General features: G+C 39.1%; 1 protein-coding gene across 5 annotated transcripts; it reads left to right on the forward strand.

Annotated features, from left to right (window-relative positions):
* Positions 1 to 206: 206 nt before the first annotated feature.
* Positions 207 to 10,062, forward strand: mmp23ba (matrix metallopeptidase 23ba). 5 transcript variants are annotated; one of them, XM_020051368.3, is made up of 9 exons: positions 207 to 366; positions 622 to 662; positions 5,357 to 5,496; positions 5,657 to 5,796; positions 5,996 to 6,163; positions 6,648 to 6,812; positions 7,131 to 7,241; positions 8,948 to 9,074; positions 9,212 to 10,062. In XM_020051368.3, the coding sequence occupies exons 2-9, from the start codon at positions 624 to 626 to the stop codon at positions 9,384 to 9,386; spliced, it is 1,065 nt and encodes a 354-aa protein (XP_019906927.1). In that variant the 5' UTR covers positions 207 to 366; positions 622 to 623; the 3' UTR covers positions 9,387 to 10,062. The 5 variants fall into 5 exon arrangements, with proteins under 5 accessions (XP_019906927.1, XP_010873699.1, XP_010873697.1 ...); XM_010875397.5 differs by having other exon boundaries at positions 209 to 366; positions 5,361 to 5,496; XM_010875395.4 differs by lacking the exon at positions 207 to 366 and having other exon boundaries at positions 373 to 662.
* The last annotated feature ends 5,361 nt before the right edge of the window (positions 10,063 to 15,423 follow it).

The following is a 15,423-nucleotide window of genomic DNA, read 5'->3' on the forward strand; positions in this document are numbered from 1 at the left end:
GGATGATCAAATGAAGGTACGGCATATGTACGTGCAGCGGGCAGGGTTGCCAGATATCGTTGACAGAGTACTGCCCAATCAGCCGCGGACTCCACAAAAAAAAACGCACAAACGCTATTTTTTCTATCCAGTCCTGTCTGTAAATCGACCCTCCCAAGCCCATTTTTGCACTCACACTGTCATTAAAAATAGCCCAATTGTGTCGGAAACCACACCATCTGGCAACACTGGCAGCGGGTTTTCCGAAAATTGTCGAGCTCTGACCTTCATGTAGTAATGTGAAACCATTTGGCAGGCTGCGGAATGGCGCTGCGGACCGGGTGTTGTGTAGAACGTTTCAAACTTTGATGCAGTCTTGAGCGGGCGGTAGGTGACCGAGGATTCCGTAAACCAGTCCGCTGGGTTGTGCTTTGCTGGAGTTATCAACAATTGAAATAGTTTTGTCACATAAAAGGATGAAATGGATGGACAATTATTTCCATGGGTTTAGATGGTGATGAAATTGTCTAGTTTGAGGTCTATTTGAGGAAGTTGATATTGCAACGATGTTGTGTCAGACGTTCGGGAGTTTACAAAATGCTTCTCTGCTAACTATGACGCTGCTTGGATTTCTGTTTCCAGGGATGCAAGAAACCACAGCATTTCCCTCCCGGAGACTAAAGGTATAGTGTCACAATGCCACAACTTCATTAGGCCTACTGTAATTTCCTTTAAATATACATAATTCCATTTCTATGAGGCACAAATGAAACCACATTGAAACTGAGTATGAAATAAGTTCTGATCAACTTTATTAATAATGATTCCCATTTAAGATAAAACGTTCCCTTCATTTGCTTAATTTGGACATTGGCTTTGTGTGTCTACCAAGGCCATAAAGTTACATTTGTTTATTTTTTTAATATAATATAGGTAGCTGTAAGTAAGAATAGCATAATGACATCCTCACACAGGAATCTAAATAACTTTACATTGTCAGTAGTTATTTGTCAAAATGTCTCTTTTACTACAGTTGGATTCATTCTGTATTTATGATGGTGCATGCTAATGATCAAAACCCCCTACCCGTTCTCTTTCAGTTTAGAAAAACATAGGTTTACAAAAATGTTGTCATAATACACAAGGTTTGATCTGGTTGGCTAAATTGTTACCCACACTTACACAAAGTTGGCTATTTTAAAATAGTATACTTTTATTTATACTCAGTCTAAGGTAGACCGGTCAGAATCACTGGTTAGTAAATGAGTCAGACAGTTTAGAAATCTTAAAAGAAAAGCACACAACAATCTTTTTGCTGTGTGGTGAGTGAGCGTGTTTTGGACTTTTGTACCTTTTCCATTTTCTGTTGTTTACCATAGGAAGAAAAATAGTAGCAGTTTGCCAAGGGTATAGCTGGACTTTTCAACAACATGTTGCTTTAAGTAATTATGATTTAGGGTTAGGCTGCATAAACAGCTCTCATGTTGTTCAAATCTAATAGCAAAGACTGCATTAGCTTAAATGTCCTCTTCTTTCCTAGTCTTCTGCTGGGTTCCTCACATGTTAGTCTTGGAGCCTGGGCCTCAAGTCTTGGCAATGCTGTTATTTTCCTGAGGATTGAGTAGCATTGAATATCTTCAAGGAATGCATACTGTATACATAATCTATCTCAGAATGAATAGGTTTTTTAAAGTTATGTTTCTACCATATTGGTACGTACATTTCAATAGAATGAATGTAATGACATCAGATTTGGTTTGTCTAATCCTGTATTGTTGATGGCCAGGTGTTTTCTTATTCACCTATGTAAGTCACCTGTCACAAAATTACCTGAAGTGATTTGAATAATACATGCAATACTGTTACTGTAATATACTATACATTATATTACAATAGATCATAAAATAATCACAACATATATCAACTAAGCACCTATTTGCCTCTCCCTAAAGGGACATCACACATATCTGCAAAATGTATCATAGTTTGGAAAGCAGTTTTACTGCTGACCACTTCCCTTTTCCACAAGATGGAATGCTCTTGCATAAAAATGCAACACGTAACATTCAAATACAAGGCACTGGAATAATAGCCTGAAGTTATGTGATGCAGTAACTACAGAATTACAATTGAGTTGAATATTCTTAGCTTGTCTAACTAGAAGCCTTGCCATGTGGATCTGCAATTGTTTTGATTTTAAAAACAAAGTTGATAACCATTCGTACCATATAAACAAATACAGAATTGCCAGTATTTATACAGTATTTGGCAATACAGAATTGCCAAATACAAAAATGTTAGTAGATTTTCATTATGATCCTAAAACCTATGTTACTCTAATATAGCTCAGTGCTGTAAGGAAGTACATCAACAATACACATTTTGAGGGTTGTGTATATCTTTTTTTTAAAACACATTTTTACAAATAGATTTTTCATCTTAATTTCAATGCTACATACAGAAATGCAATGTTCATGTGTGAAAGTATTCTATATTTTTTTCACACATGAACATTCTTGAAGTATTCACCCCCTTTAGTCAGTATTTGGTAGAGTAACCTTTGGCAGCCATGAGTTTATTTGGATAAGTTTAGTCAGTTTTACACATCTGGAACCAAGCAATTTTTGCCCATACCTCTTACCATCATGTTGGACCTTTAGTAAACAGCAATGTTTAACTCTTTCCACATATTCTCAATTGGATTGAGGTCCAGGCTTTGACTGGACATCTTTCACTCCAGGACATTTTTGTTCATCAGCCATTGTTCTGCGGGAAGATGAATCTTCACCCGAGTCCAAGGTTTCTTGCAGACTTTAGCAGGTATTCATCCAGGATTTATCTGTATTTTGCAGCATCCATTTTGCCCTCTGTCTTCACAAGTTTTCCAGGCCCTGACTCAGAGAAGCATCCCCATAGCATGATAATGCCACCACCATCCTTCATACAGAGGGTGTTCTCAGGATGGTGTGCCCTGTTAAGCTTCTATCAAACATAGGCTTATTGAAACCATAGAACTTTCTTCCACTTGGTCTCAGTGTCTCCCACATGTTTTGCTGTGAGTGATTTTTCAACAAAGACTTTCTTTTTACCACTCTCCCATAAAGGCCACTTTTGTGACACACCGGGGCTATTGGTACACTATTTGCAGTGCCAGCTCAACTCAGCAGTAAAAGACTGTAACTCCTTTAGAGTTGCCATAGTCCTCTTGGTTGCCTCCCTGATTAGTTCCCTTCTTGTTCTAGACATCCTCTTCTAGATCAATATACAGCCATATTCTCTCCATTTCTTAATAATGGACATTACTGTACTCCAGGGATATTCAATGCCTTAGAAATTGGCCTATATTCTGCCCATTTTTCTTGTGTATGTCACACATTTCTAATAAGCAACTGTCTTGCTATATAAATTAAGTTTGACTTGATTGCAGCCAGACAACCTTTGACTTATCAGTCCAGAGCACATTTGTCATGCTCTTGTGATCTTGGCATGGGCGTGTTAACATACGCCATTTACATTGTAGTCTGTTAGCAGACACTCTTATAAAGAGCGACGTATGGGTCAGACAAGGTTGGGCGCAAATGCTAGCGAAGGCGCGACATCAAAAACATCTCTACCATTTTTTAGCTAGTAACTATTCTAGCCCTCATTCAATAAATAGTATGGTAAGGTATAAAGGAACAACAAATCAATAACTTCACATTTGATTGATGATATAGGCCTACACTTATTAACTTGCATTCAGTGTAGTGTTGTACAGTTGTGGGAACTCGGCTACAAACAAAATCAGTTTCTCCCAAAATAATTTACAGATTGACGAATGACTGTAACGCGCTTTTAGCCGTCTGGTTGCGCCTATGAAGTGCTTTTCTAGTAAATCGGGAGGTCCAATTAAGCACTTCGCCTACTTAAGAGGTCAGCAAATTAAAAATTACTTGAATTTTGAGCACAGCGACTTGACGGTAGTTTTTAAAATAGTTTCGAGTAGTTCAGTAAAAATAACATATTTTGAATCATTTCATTCATTTGGGTAAGTAATGCACGCAAGACCGGATCACAGCGAATAAGTTGTTATACAAATTCAAACGAACAACAGGCCGGGGGCGTCCTGTATGTAATTATCAGCACTAAACGTGTTCTTTTGGATTGTTCCCTATATGTTGCTGTTTTTCACCTCGCAGTTTAGGCAAAGTTGTTGGTCGATAGACTGAGCAGGAAGACATTGTATAAATCCTGCCAGTCATGTGAATAACTCAGCCAGCTGTTTGAATCAACAAACTTGTTGCTCAAATAAACTGTACAATTGAACGAGTCACTCAGTCGTTCACAAGTCTTTTCAACTTACGCTCATCTTTTCATATAGGCCAGTGTGTATCACCACAATTTATAATCAACGAATTAAATTCAATATTGGGACCTGAGTCTAATTATCTGTTATAAACATGTGTTAATCCTGTAGGGCTTGATCTATTTTTCTCTGCAAACGTAAAACTAACACCTGTTGGACGCAGCACTGGAAACAGTAGTTCAAATGATGATAACGAAAATTGTTCTCGAGTCTTTTTAACTTCAATTGACTTATGTTTTGATTCTATAAATCGGTGTCTATCATATGCCAATCAATATGTGTATAAATGGATCATAGCAGGTTTTTGGATTTTGTTAGCAGAGAACACGCTCTGGGCCCAACATTACATTTAGAATTGGTGTTGCAGTTCGAAGTCGCTCTTGGTCAGGTTCTCTGTTTATTTTATATTCAGTTTCTTCCGATTGTTGTGACAGAAGCATCTTCTGAATGACAAATAGAAATTAATCGTTACAAGGGCTGTTTTTCTACTTGTGTCCTGACTCCTTTAAAGATCATGAGAGAGGAAACAAAAAACTGTGCTGCTCCCAGCCTGTTAAGTGAAGTGTGTCAGAGGGCTGTGTACTGTGGCAGTAAAAACTTCAAATCTCTATTCCAAGATACTTCATTCTGTTTATAACTTCTAAAATTGAACAAATTTGTTATAAAGTTTGTAATGATCAAATTTGTTAGGATAGTGTACCAATCATAGGTGCAATAACTGGTGTTATAACTGGTCAATGGTCAGACTGCCACAAAGAGTACCAGTTATATAAACAAAAGACAAACACTAAATTATCACACATTAGAGTCTCACAACATAGAAATACTTGCCAACGTAGCTAACATAGAACATAGTCTTAATGTTCCTAAAAGTTGTCTTCTGATTATTTTTCAAGTGTCTTTTACACAAGAATTTAAAATAAATCTTGAAGTGACATCTGTTAGTATCCAGGAGGTAAACTCACAGACGCCCGGAGTTCCTAATTGGTCATGCTAAGTCTCAGGTGGTTAATCTGCATTTTTTTGTCCAAGGAAGAAGCTCACACTTCTGGTTTGTTGATGATTGGGATTAGCACTGATGCGCGCTCGCAGGTTCTCCACCTCTCCAGGAACAAGCGCTACACCCTCACCCCGGAGAAACTCAAATGGGACAAGTTCAAGCTCACATACAAGTAGAGATTTCATCACTATTTCCATTTTAAACAAACATTTACTGCCTAAAAACAAAAGGAAATGCTATATTGACTGTAGACACAGTACTTGAGGAACAGTACCTTTAGTGCTTTCATTCAGTCTTGAGTTTAACCAGATAACCACATTGTGTCTGTCCAGGTTGCTTTCTTTCCCAACTAACCTGATAAATGCCAGTGACACGCGCCGGGGCATTGCCAAAGCATTCACTATGTGGAGTGACGTCTCGCCCTTCAGCTTTAGGGAGGTGCCGGCTGATCAGGACGCAGACATCAAGATAGGTGGGTGTATGACCTGAATAAGCCATTCTAGACATGATGACGCATATAAAGCCCTATTCTAGTAGCAGGCCTACGTAGTGAAATGTCTTTTTCTTCAGAACAAATCTTCTTTTAGAGTCTACTGTATGTCAAATGAGAGAGGCTGGAGCACGTTTCCCCTCTTGGCTACTCTGTCTGAGGAACTGCTCTTTTTTGGCAGGCTTCTACCCCGTCAACCACACGGACTGTCTGCAGTCCTACTTGCACCACTGTTTTGACGGAATTACTGGCGAACTGGCGCACGCCTTCTTCCCCCCAACAGGCGAGATCCACTTTGACGACCACGAGTATTGGATTCTAGGAAACATGCGCTTCAGCTGGAAAAAAGGCACTTGCCACCAGTGAACTTTCTGGTTTTTTATGCTGATGTTGTGCACTCCGCACCAAAGCTACTTGCTGGATGTCCAGTTGAATTACTGAATATCCATGTTACACTAGGGGCACTGTGTTGAACAGTGCAATTGGTTGTAGACAGTAAATTAGTCATTATGTCTTGAAGCTGGAAAAGTTAACAGCATAACACCAAAGATCTCTCCTAACTAAACCAAGATATCATTTTATTTGCTTCTGATTGGAACCTAGTGAAGCCAAGTGGGTAGTCTCTTCATTGACCCTACTCTGAAAAGACAGTTATAGTGGAAAGCCATATGTTGTTAATCCACTTAGGACTAGCTTCCATGTGCACAGTACCTTCTTATATTTCTGTGGATGAGATAAAGTAGAGGGAAATTACATCAGCCACTAGACTATTGAGATGCCTGTTTGCCTAAGAAAGAATGAAGCATTTTAACAGTGTTGTGTTGTGTGCACAGGGGTGTGGCTAACAGACTTAGTCCACGTAGCGGCTCACGAGATTGGCCATGCCCTGGGCCTCATGCACTCCTTGAATCCTAAAGCCATCATGCATCTAAACGCAACTTTGACAGGGCGCAAGGCCATCACGCAGGACGAAGTGTGGGGCTTGCACCATCTATATGGTAAGTCAAGCATCTAAAAGGAAAGAGCACTGCAAAATAAAGAGTCAATGGTGTTACTTTTTTTGTAGCACCTATCACCCTAAACAGATTTGTGGAGCATTAATTTAGTCTTAATAAGCACTAGATTGCTGCAACACAAATAATTGCCTGCTGCAAGTAAATGTAGTATTAAAACGTTTTATTTAACCTCTTTGTAATACAGTGGGTCATTGTAAATCTTAAAGCAGATTGTCATCTTAAATTCCTTTGCTGCTGCTTAAGTTGTTCTCTGATATCTCCCTTCCCTCCTCCTAACCTTCACCTCATCCTGTTCTGCAGGATGTTTGGATAGGTTTTTTATCTGTCCAGCCTGGGCACGGAAAGGCTATTGCGACAGCAAGCGTAAGCTCATGCAGAAGCACTGCCCCTCCAGCTGTGATTTCTGTTACGGTAAGAACAGCACTGCAGAGGAAAAATGATTATTCCCAATCTACTGGTTCGAGGAATGGCTCAGTACTGTTTGCCAATACAGTGAAAGGCAGCCAAAAAGAAGTCTGGCCATGCAAGACCGTGATGAGGATTTGCAGCCCTACCAATTTAAAGGCAAGATTAGATACTTGTCAATGGGGTAGTCATTCTGAAACAATTAACTCAGGATGACACGGGGTCTGCCTTACAGTAAGTAAGCAGAGCATGTCAATGAGGCACCTTGGCAGCTTGAATTCCCATAACCTCCAAGACCTCCAGTTGCACAAAAGGATCTGACTCTTCACCACAGCAGCCATAGATTGTTATGGGTTAGTCCGATGTTTGTTTGTTACAAGGGAGAATGTGTAGAGGAGAGGCTCCTAATCCATTCCTCATTGTCGATTGGGAGACATTGTACGGCTGTGGAAAATTCCAGAGTGACTCCAAACCACTGGAATTTCAGTCTGTGACTTGAGGTTTAAAGTAGGAAGATCAAGTTTGGATTTTTGCATCCCAAACTATAATGGCTTTCTTTTAAACAGACTTCTAGTTGGTCATGAGGTATATGTGTGTGTACATTAATATAATGAATCGCTGTATAACGTAGCTACATTAACTATATAGAGAAAGTCCTTAAAGATCTACAATGGATTTCTGATAGGTACAATTGATTTTATATGTAGGTTGATATGAGCTATTAGGCTTAAATTGAGTTCTTCAATAACATGTGTAGATTATTGATCTTAACTTCCCACTCAGCATTGGGCTAATGTTCACATAAGAGTTTAACCCTGGACTACGGACTAACCCTAGGTTAAGGATTCAAATTTGTTTTCCTAAACCCTAGGCTAACTCGATTATTATGACACAAGACCTTTTTACTTTCTATCTCTGGCAAGATGATAGAAACTAATGATACACTCTCTCTGTTACGGGTTTAATGTTACATGCACATCACTGCCACGCCTCATTCAGATTCCGTTAACAACTTCCTGTCAGCATTTGTTTTGACAGCTTAGGTAAAACTATGTAAAAACAACAATGTGAAAATATGAACATGAGGTGGAGAATGTGACAAGTTCAACCTTTATCTTTCAACATATTTGCTAGCTACATTAACTACTTAGTTAAAATAAAGCCAGTAAACTGAAACGAGAAAAATTTGCTGAGTGAAAGGGTGGGAACAGTGCTACAGTACTGCACTGATCATATAAATAAAAAATGAAATACACTTTGCCATTTCATTTTGAATTTATGCATATCACATTACAAAAACATTAGTGCAATATGTTAATTTGCATTTCAATTTCAGTTTTGTCACCAAAAATGGCATACTCATTTAGAAAAAGCAATTGTTAAGTCTATTTCCATATACTTCCAGACATAATAGTGGAAATAAAGTGATTTTGCACTGATGGGTCTTATAGACCTCAGAGATGAGATACTTGCGTAGTTTATTTTGGCAACATTTTAAAGGATTTATTTTGGCTTTGTCCAACAACTGCAGTATATGGCTCATGCATGCAACTAGAAAGAAAGAAATCTCCAATGTGGAACTTTGACCAAAACTGTCTAGATTATGCTTCAACGGTAACAGCTGAAAATTAGGTCTAACATGCTTAAAACCAAAATATCCCTTTAAGAAGATATCCCCAGCATTTAGTCTTGTGTTCTCTAATTCTCCTCAGAGTTCCCTTTCCCCACCGTGGCCCCCACCCCCACCCCCCAACGGACCAAACACAAGTTGGTGGCTGAGGGTAAGAAGCTGACCTTCAGATGTGGAAAGAAAATTGCTGCTAAGAAAGGAAAAGTATAGTGAGTATGCCTTATTAACCTCCATTATCGTATCTAACAATTCATGATATCCTACCAACAAAGTGGTTTTAAATGGATTACACCTCAATCCTGATAACATGCAGTCCTATAATTTGTTTGCACCACTGTTTCTGTAGCTGGTACAAAGATGGAGAACTTCTGGAATACTCCCACCCTGGCTACATCTCCCTAAAGGACGACCACATCAGTATTGTGGCCAATGCAATCAACGAGGGTACATACACTTGCATTGTGAGGAAAAAGAACAAGGTCCTCACCAATTACTCTTGGATGGTACGCGTTCGCTTCTAATGCAAAGCACCAACTGCTCACAGAAGCGCTGAGTATTAGCACAGAGACCACATAGACAAATGGACAGACTCACACACAAGGACATAGAACATAACATGTCTGCTATGGACTTGAATGGGTATGTCTGTTCTAAGAATTATATTTCCATGGACAACTTCACTTACGCACACAGCTTGATCAAATGAAGGCCTCACTCACATTGGTACAGATTTATGTTTTAATGTATGTATTTCTAAACATTCCACTAATTTCACATCTACTTTTTGTTTTGTAATGCACTTTGGGGTGTGTACAATAAAGAGTTTTGGTCTGTGATAAGCGGTATATTGATGGAAAAATGTATGGAAATAAGTTCAGCTGTGTAACCTTCTTTGCTTTAGAGTTTTGACCTACATTCAGCAGATTTGTCGCCCTTTTGGCACAGTGTAGCATGACTGTTTTAAAATGGGCTTCATATAAACTCTTCCCCTTGCAATATCCATCCACACAGGTCCAGAAATATTTGGACACTGACACAAAAAAAATTCATAATTTTGGTTCTGTACGCCACCACAATGGATTTGAAATGAAAAAACTGAGATGTAATTGAAGTATGGACTTAGCTTTAATTCAAGGGATTGAACAAAAATGTTGTATGAAACACTTAGGAATTGCAACCATTTTCATACAAAGTCCCTTGTTTCAGGGGCTCAAATGTAATTGGACAAATTAACACAATAATAAATGAAATGTTCATTTTTAATACTTTGTTGAGAATCCTTTGCAGACAATGACTGCTTGAAGTCTGGAGCGCATAGACATCACCAACCGCTGGGTATCCTCCTTTGTTCTGCTTTGCCAGGCCTGCCTTCAGTTGTTGTTTGTTCGTGGTTCTTTCTGCCAAGTTTTGTCTTCAGCAAGTGAAATGCATGCTCGATCAGGATGAGAACAGGTGATTGACCGGCCCACTGAAGAATATTCAATTTTCTTGCCTTAAAACACTCCTGGGTTGCTTTTGCAGTATGTTTTGGGTCATTGTCCACCTGTAAAATGAATTTGGCTCAATCTGAGCAGGCAATATATCCCTATACTTTTCAGGATTAATCTGGCTGCTTTCTTCTGTCACATCATCAATAAACACTATGACCCAGTGCCATTGGAAGCCATGCATGCGCCCATGCCGTCAAACTGACTCCCCCGTGTTTTAGCCATTCCAAGCCTTCTCCATACTTTTTCCTTCCCATCATTCTGGTACAGGTTGATCTTACTTTAACCTGTCCAAAGAATGCTGTTCCAGAACTGGGCTTTTTTTTATGTTTATTTGGCCAAGTCTCATCTGGCCTTTCTATTCTTGAAGCTTATGAACGGTTTGCATCTTGTGGTGAACCCTCTGTATTTACTCTTGTGAATTCCTCTCTTTATGGTAGACTTGGATAATGATATGCCTACCTCCTGGAGTGTTTTTCACTTGGCTGGATGTTGTGAAGGGGTTTTTCTTTACCATGGAAAATATCTTATGATCATCCACCACTGTTTTCGTCCATGTACATCCAGGTGTTGGAGAGCTCACCAGTGCGTTCTTTTTTTTTCTCAGAATGTACCAAACTGTTGATTTGGCCACTCCTATTGTTCCTGCTATCTCTCTGATGGATTTTCTTTGCAGCCTAAGGATGGCCTGTTTCACTTGCTCCTTTGACCGCATGTTGAGTTCACAGCAACAGCTTCCAAATGCGAATGCCATACCTGGACTCAACTCTTACCTGTTTAACTGATGAAGAAATAATGAAGGAATAGCCAACACCTGTCCATGACACAGCTTTTGAGTCAATTGTCCAATTACTTTTGGTCCCTGGAAAAAGAGGGGGCTACATATTCGAGCTGTAATTCCTAATCCCTTCCTCCAATCTGGATGTGAATAACCTCAAATTAAACCTGAGAAACTGCACTTGCAGCCCATATTCATTACTTAACTGGAACCTGAATATATTTTTGTCAAACAGCCAAAATAACAAAACTTGTGCCTGTGTCCAATTAATTATCCAATAAAATTAACAAAACACCTAAATCACACATCTGGTCTCGCTGAATAAAATATATTCAATATCAAAATCTTTACTGTACTGTAATTCATTGAAAAGAAAATTACATAAGAACAGTCAATGGAAACCAAAATCACCAACCAATTGAGGGCTGGATTCAAACTCACACCAAAAATCTAAGTAAACTATTTAAATCACCGGCTGCTCCAACTTGCATGAATTTCATCACGGCAACTCAATGTGATTCAGTAGTGTGTATGGCCCCCATGTGCTTGTATGCACTCCCAACAACGTCTGGGTATGTTACTGATCAGAAGGTGGAGGGAATCCTAGGAGATCTCCTCCCGGACCTGAATCAGGGCATCAGTGAGCTCCTGGACAGTCTGTGGTGCTACTTGGCGATCTCGGATGCACCGATACCTAATGTCCAAGAGGACCTCAATTGGATTCAAGTCTCAGGAACGTGAGGGCCAGTCAATGGTGTCAATGCCTTTGTCATCCAGGATCTGCCAACACCAGAAGTCTCAAACCGGTTCCACAGAGGGCCATGTGTCAGCAGGTTTTTGGGTTTTCCTTTAAATTGGTTCCCAGTTCAGACCTAAACAACCAGGTGGGGGTAGAAACAAACCAATTAGTGACCTAATTAGTCAATTAAGTTGGCTAGCATGTGGAGGTGTGCAACCCTCCCAAGGATATGCCTCCCCAGACCACACTGACCCACCGCCAAACCGGTCATGCTGGATGATTTTGCAGGCAGCATATTGGTCACCACGTCATCTCCCTAGTCTTTCACATCTGTCACACGTGCTCAGTGTGAACCCGCTCTCATCTGTGAAGAGAAGGGGGCGCCAATGGCAGACCAGCCAATTCTAGTGTTCTCTGGTGAATGCAAATTAAGCTGCACAGTACTGGGCTGTGAGCACAGGTCCCACTAGAGGCCCTCATGCCACCCTCAGTTTGGTCAGAAACATGCACACCAGTAGCCCGCAGGAGGTAATTTTTAGGGCTCTGGAAGTGCTCCTCCAGTTCCTCCTCACACAAAGGAACAGATACCAGTCCCGCTGCTGGGTTGATGCCTGTGTTGACTAGACTTGGTGTTATACTGTAATGATTACTTATTCCCAAAAAAAATTGAGCAGTGTATTTAGATAGGTTGGGGAAAAGGTGGACTCCTGGCCATAAAAAATTTATAAAAATTTAGTAATTATATAGTGACAACAATTGCCCAATTGCATGCATTGGATTTTCCCAAGGCCAAACCACATTTCAAGACCTCTCCGAAAGTGAGCTTGACGGCATTTAAGCCATTCCAGAGGCTGAACAAGCACACTACAGTATTTGACTAGTGTTTTTACCTCTATAGCTGAAAAGTAGGCCCCTTATATGAGCATAACAGTCAATAACAGATCCAATCCCTGGTTTAATTCTGAAATATCTGAAGCTATTTATAAAAATATGGTATGGGGAAATGCTAGAAAAAACACTTCTAGCATGGAGTTTTAAGATGTTGAGTAACCTGTGTATAAAACTTATTAGAAAAGCCAACAGACTACTATGTGAGTACACTATCAAACAGTGCCACCACCACACTGCCAAAACAGTGTTACACTCAGTACCCATTACGGATCAAAATTAATCTGCTGTTGTCTTTAACTGCCACTTTATTGAAGCAAACAATCTTTTTGAAAAATCCGTGAATATCTACTCCAAATGAGAGAGAAATAAATGATAGAATAATGGATGAAAAACAATCATGCTGGAACACTGATTTTAATAGTCAAGGGTTTTCACTGAGTCTGTTCACTGAAAGAGGTCAGTGATTCATTGCTACTTTAAGACATTAAGAAAACCACAGGGGTTGATAGGCTAGATCCAGTCTTATTGGTTAGTGCTGCTCCATTTATCAGTGGAGTTTTAACATTTATTTAATCTAACATAAATTTCAAGGGATCTCTAATATCTGGAAAACCCCAGATTTTTCCAACACTGCAAAAAAGTCCTGGATATCCATCGCCCTCTCTCTAAAATGTCATCCCTGGTTAAAATCCTGGAGGCATTGATAAGTGACAACCCAGGTTATTGTAGCTGGGTAAATTTAGATCGAAATTAAATCTAAATTTCTTGTAGTCATCAAAGGAGCTTTACAGGGTTACATTTTGAGTCCAATATTGTTCACTCTATAAATTAACAAAATGTGACTATTTAAGAAACTGAGTATTACATTTTTATGCTGACAACACGCTACAGCTCCTGAACAAGCTGGTGCACATCTTGCAGTCCGATTACTCTCCATTACAAAAAATGAATCATATATTGCTCATAGGTTAGGTAAACTCTTTACTAGGTCATAGAACCTAACTTCGGGTGACCCTAAAATTACTACCCTAAATGGTTATTTTATAGAACGTGTTGCTTCTTACAATTACCTTGGGATTTGGTTGCAAGAAAATCTGTCTTTTGAAACGTTAAGACACAGACTAATGGTTAAAATTGGAATAGGAATAAAATCAGGTCACCGACATCAACGTAGAAAAGACATTGTACAAACAACTTGTGTCGCTCCTATCCCATTCAGAGTGACCTTAAGTTAAATATTTTAGTGGTTAAAATACATAACTATTAAAAATATTCAACAGTCAAACAGATAAGAATACTCCAGGATATAAACAGATGTACCACAGAAAATACTACACCATCATAACCTCAGGGTTTACCACAAAAAGCAAACCATTAGGAAGCCTCAAGAACAGAATGGCCAGGTTACCGATTGCTGAAAAGTACATAAACTATAAAGCTCTAAAAACCAAGCCTTAGGGACAAAGATAAACCGGTACCAGTGTTGGAAAAAGAAAAGCTTATACAAAGAAAAGTAAAAGCTCATGATCTAAAACCATACTACCTCATCTGTGAAACATAGTGGAGGTGGTGTTATGGATTGAGCATGTATGGATGCCACATGAACTGGCTCACTTGTCTTCATAGATGACGTCACTGCTGACAGCAGCAGCAGGATGATTTCTAACATGTACATAAACATTCTATATGCACAGATCCAACCAAATGCCTTAAGATGTCATTGGATGGCACCTCACCACACAGCAGGACAATGACCCTAAACATGAAGCTTTTTTGGTTTTGTTTTATATTTTACCTCATGTTACTTGCGTAGATGTCACATGCTATGTCTTAAGGATTTCACTACTCAGAAAAACACTTATTTTGTACATTTGACAAAAAGACATGGACTTTTGATTTGAAGATATCCAGCAACTGGGGATGTCTATTGGTCGAATGAAATGCAAGGGATTTGCAAACAAGTACTAAACATGACAACATTAAGACTTAATTTGTACAATTACTGTTGGTCCCCTCAAATGTATAAAATGTCTGTACATGGCTCACAGTTCATAGAGAAATGCCCTGCAATTAAAGCTAACAGTCTGTACCCTTAGTCAATTTGATTTCAAAACACCAATGGTGGACAACACAGCCAACAAAACCAAACTTGTGTCATGGTCCAAATATGTATGGACTGAACTTCTGAGAATGGGTGATATCCTTTTTAGACAAAGACCCTTTTTAACAACACTTCTACACAACTTTCAAACAGGTTTAGACAGTATTTTTGGAGGCGCTTGTTAATTTCAATCTGGTGAGTAAGTGACCGGAATGATCCTTTAAGTTTGTTTGGGAATTGCTAACCTTCAGGTATTTGGCTATTCTCCAGGATTTGGCTGGGTTCTCTTTTGTCAGCCTTGTGTGTTTAATTTGTAACCTGTCTTTGTATTTTCTTAAACGGAAAAGGACTGGCCTCATTAGACCTGCAAATTAGGTATTTTGACTCAAAGGATTAAATCTAATAAATGTCATATATGCTATTGGAAAAATAATTTAGTTGTATTTACGGTCTTTGGTATTATTGGAGTACATGTAGACTCTGCACAAATGGTTATTTTTGGATTAAGTTATATTTTGGAATAGAGCAAACTCTTCAATATGAAGATATTTGGAAATGTGTT

The sequence above is a fragment of the Esox lucius genome, chromosome 12 (assembly GCF_011004845.1).
Source record: "Esox lucius isolate fEsoLuc1 chromosome 12, fEsoLuc1.pri, whole genome shotgun sequence".
Taxonomy (NCBI): Eukaryota; Metazoa; Chordata; class Actinopteri; order Esociformes; family Esocidae; genus Esox; species Esox lucius.

Coding starts and splice junctions, on each gene's coding strand:
- mmp23ba (XM_010875395.4), top strand. CDS start 546: ATGTTGTGTCAGACGTTCGGGAGTTTACAAAATGCTTCTCTGCTAACT. Junction 663..5,356: donor TTCCCTCCCGGAGACTAAAG/GTATAGTGTCAC, acceptor TTTTTGTCCAAG/GAAGAAGCTCACACTTCTGG. Junction 7,242..8,947: donor CAGCTGTGATTTCTGTTACG/GTAAGAACAGCA, acceptor AATTCTCCTCAG/AGTTCCCTTTCCCCACCGTG.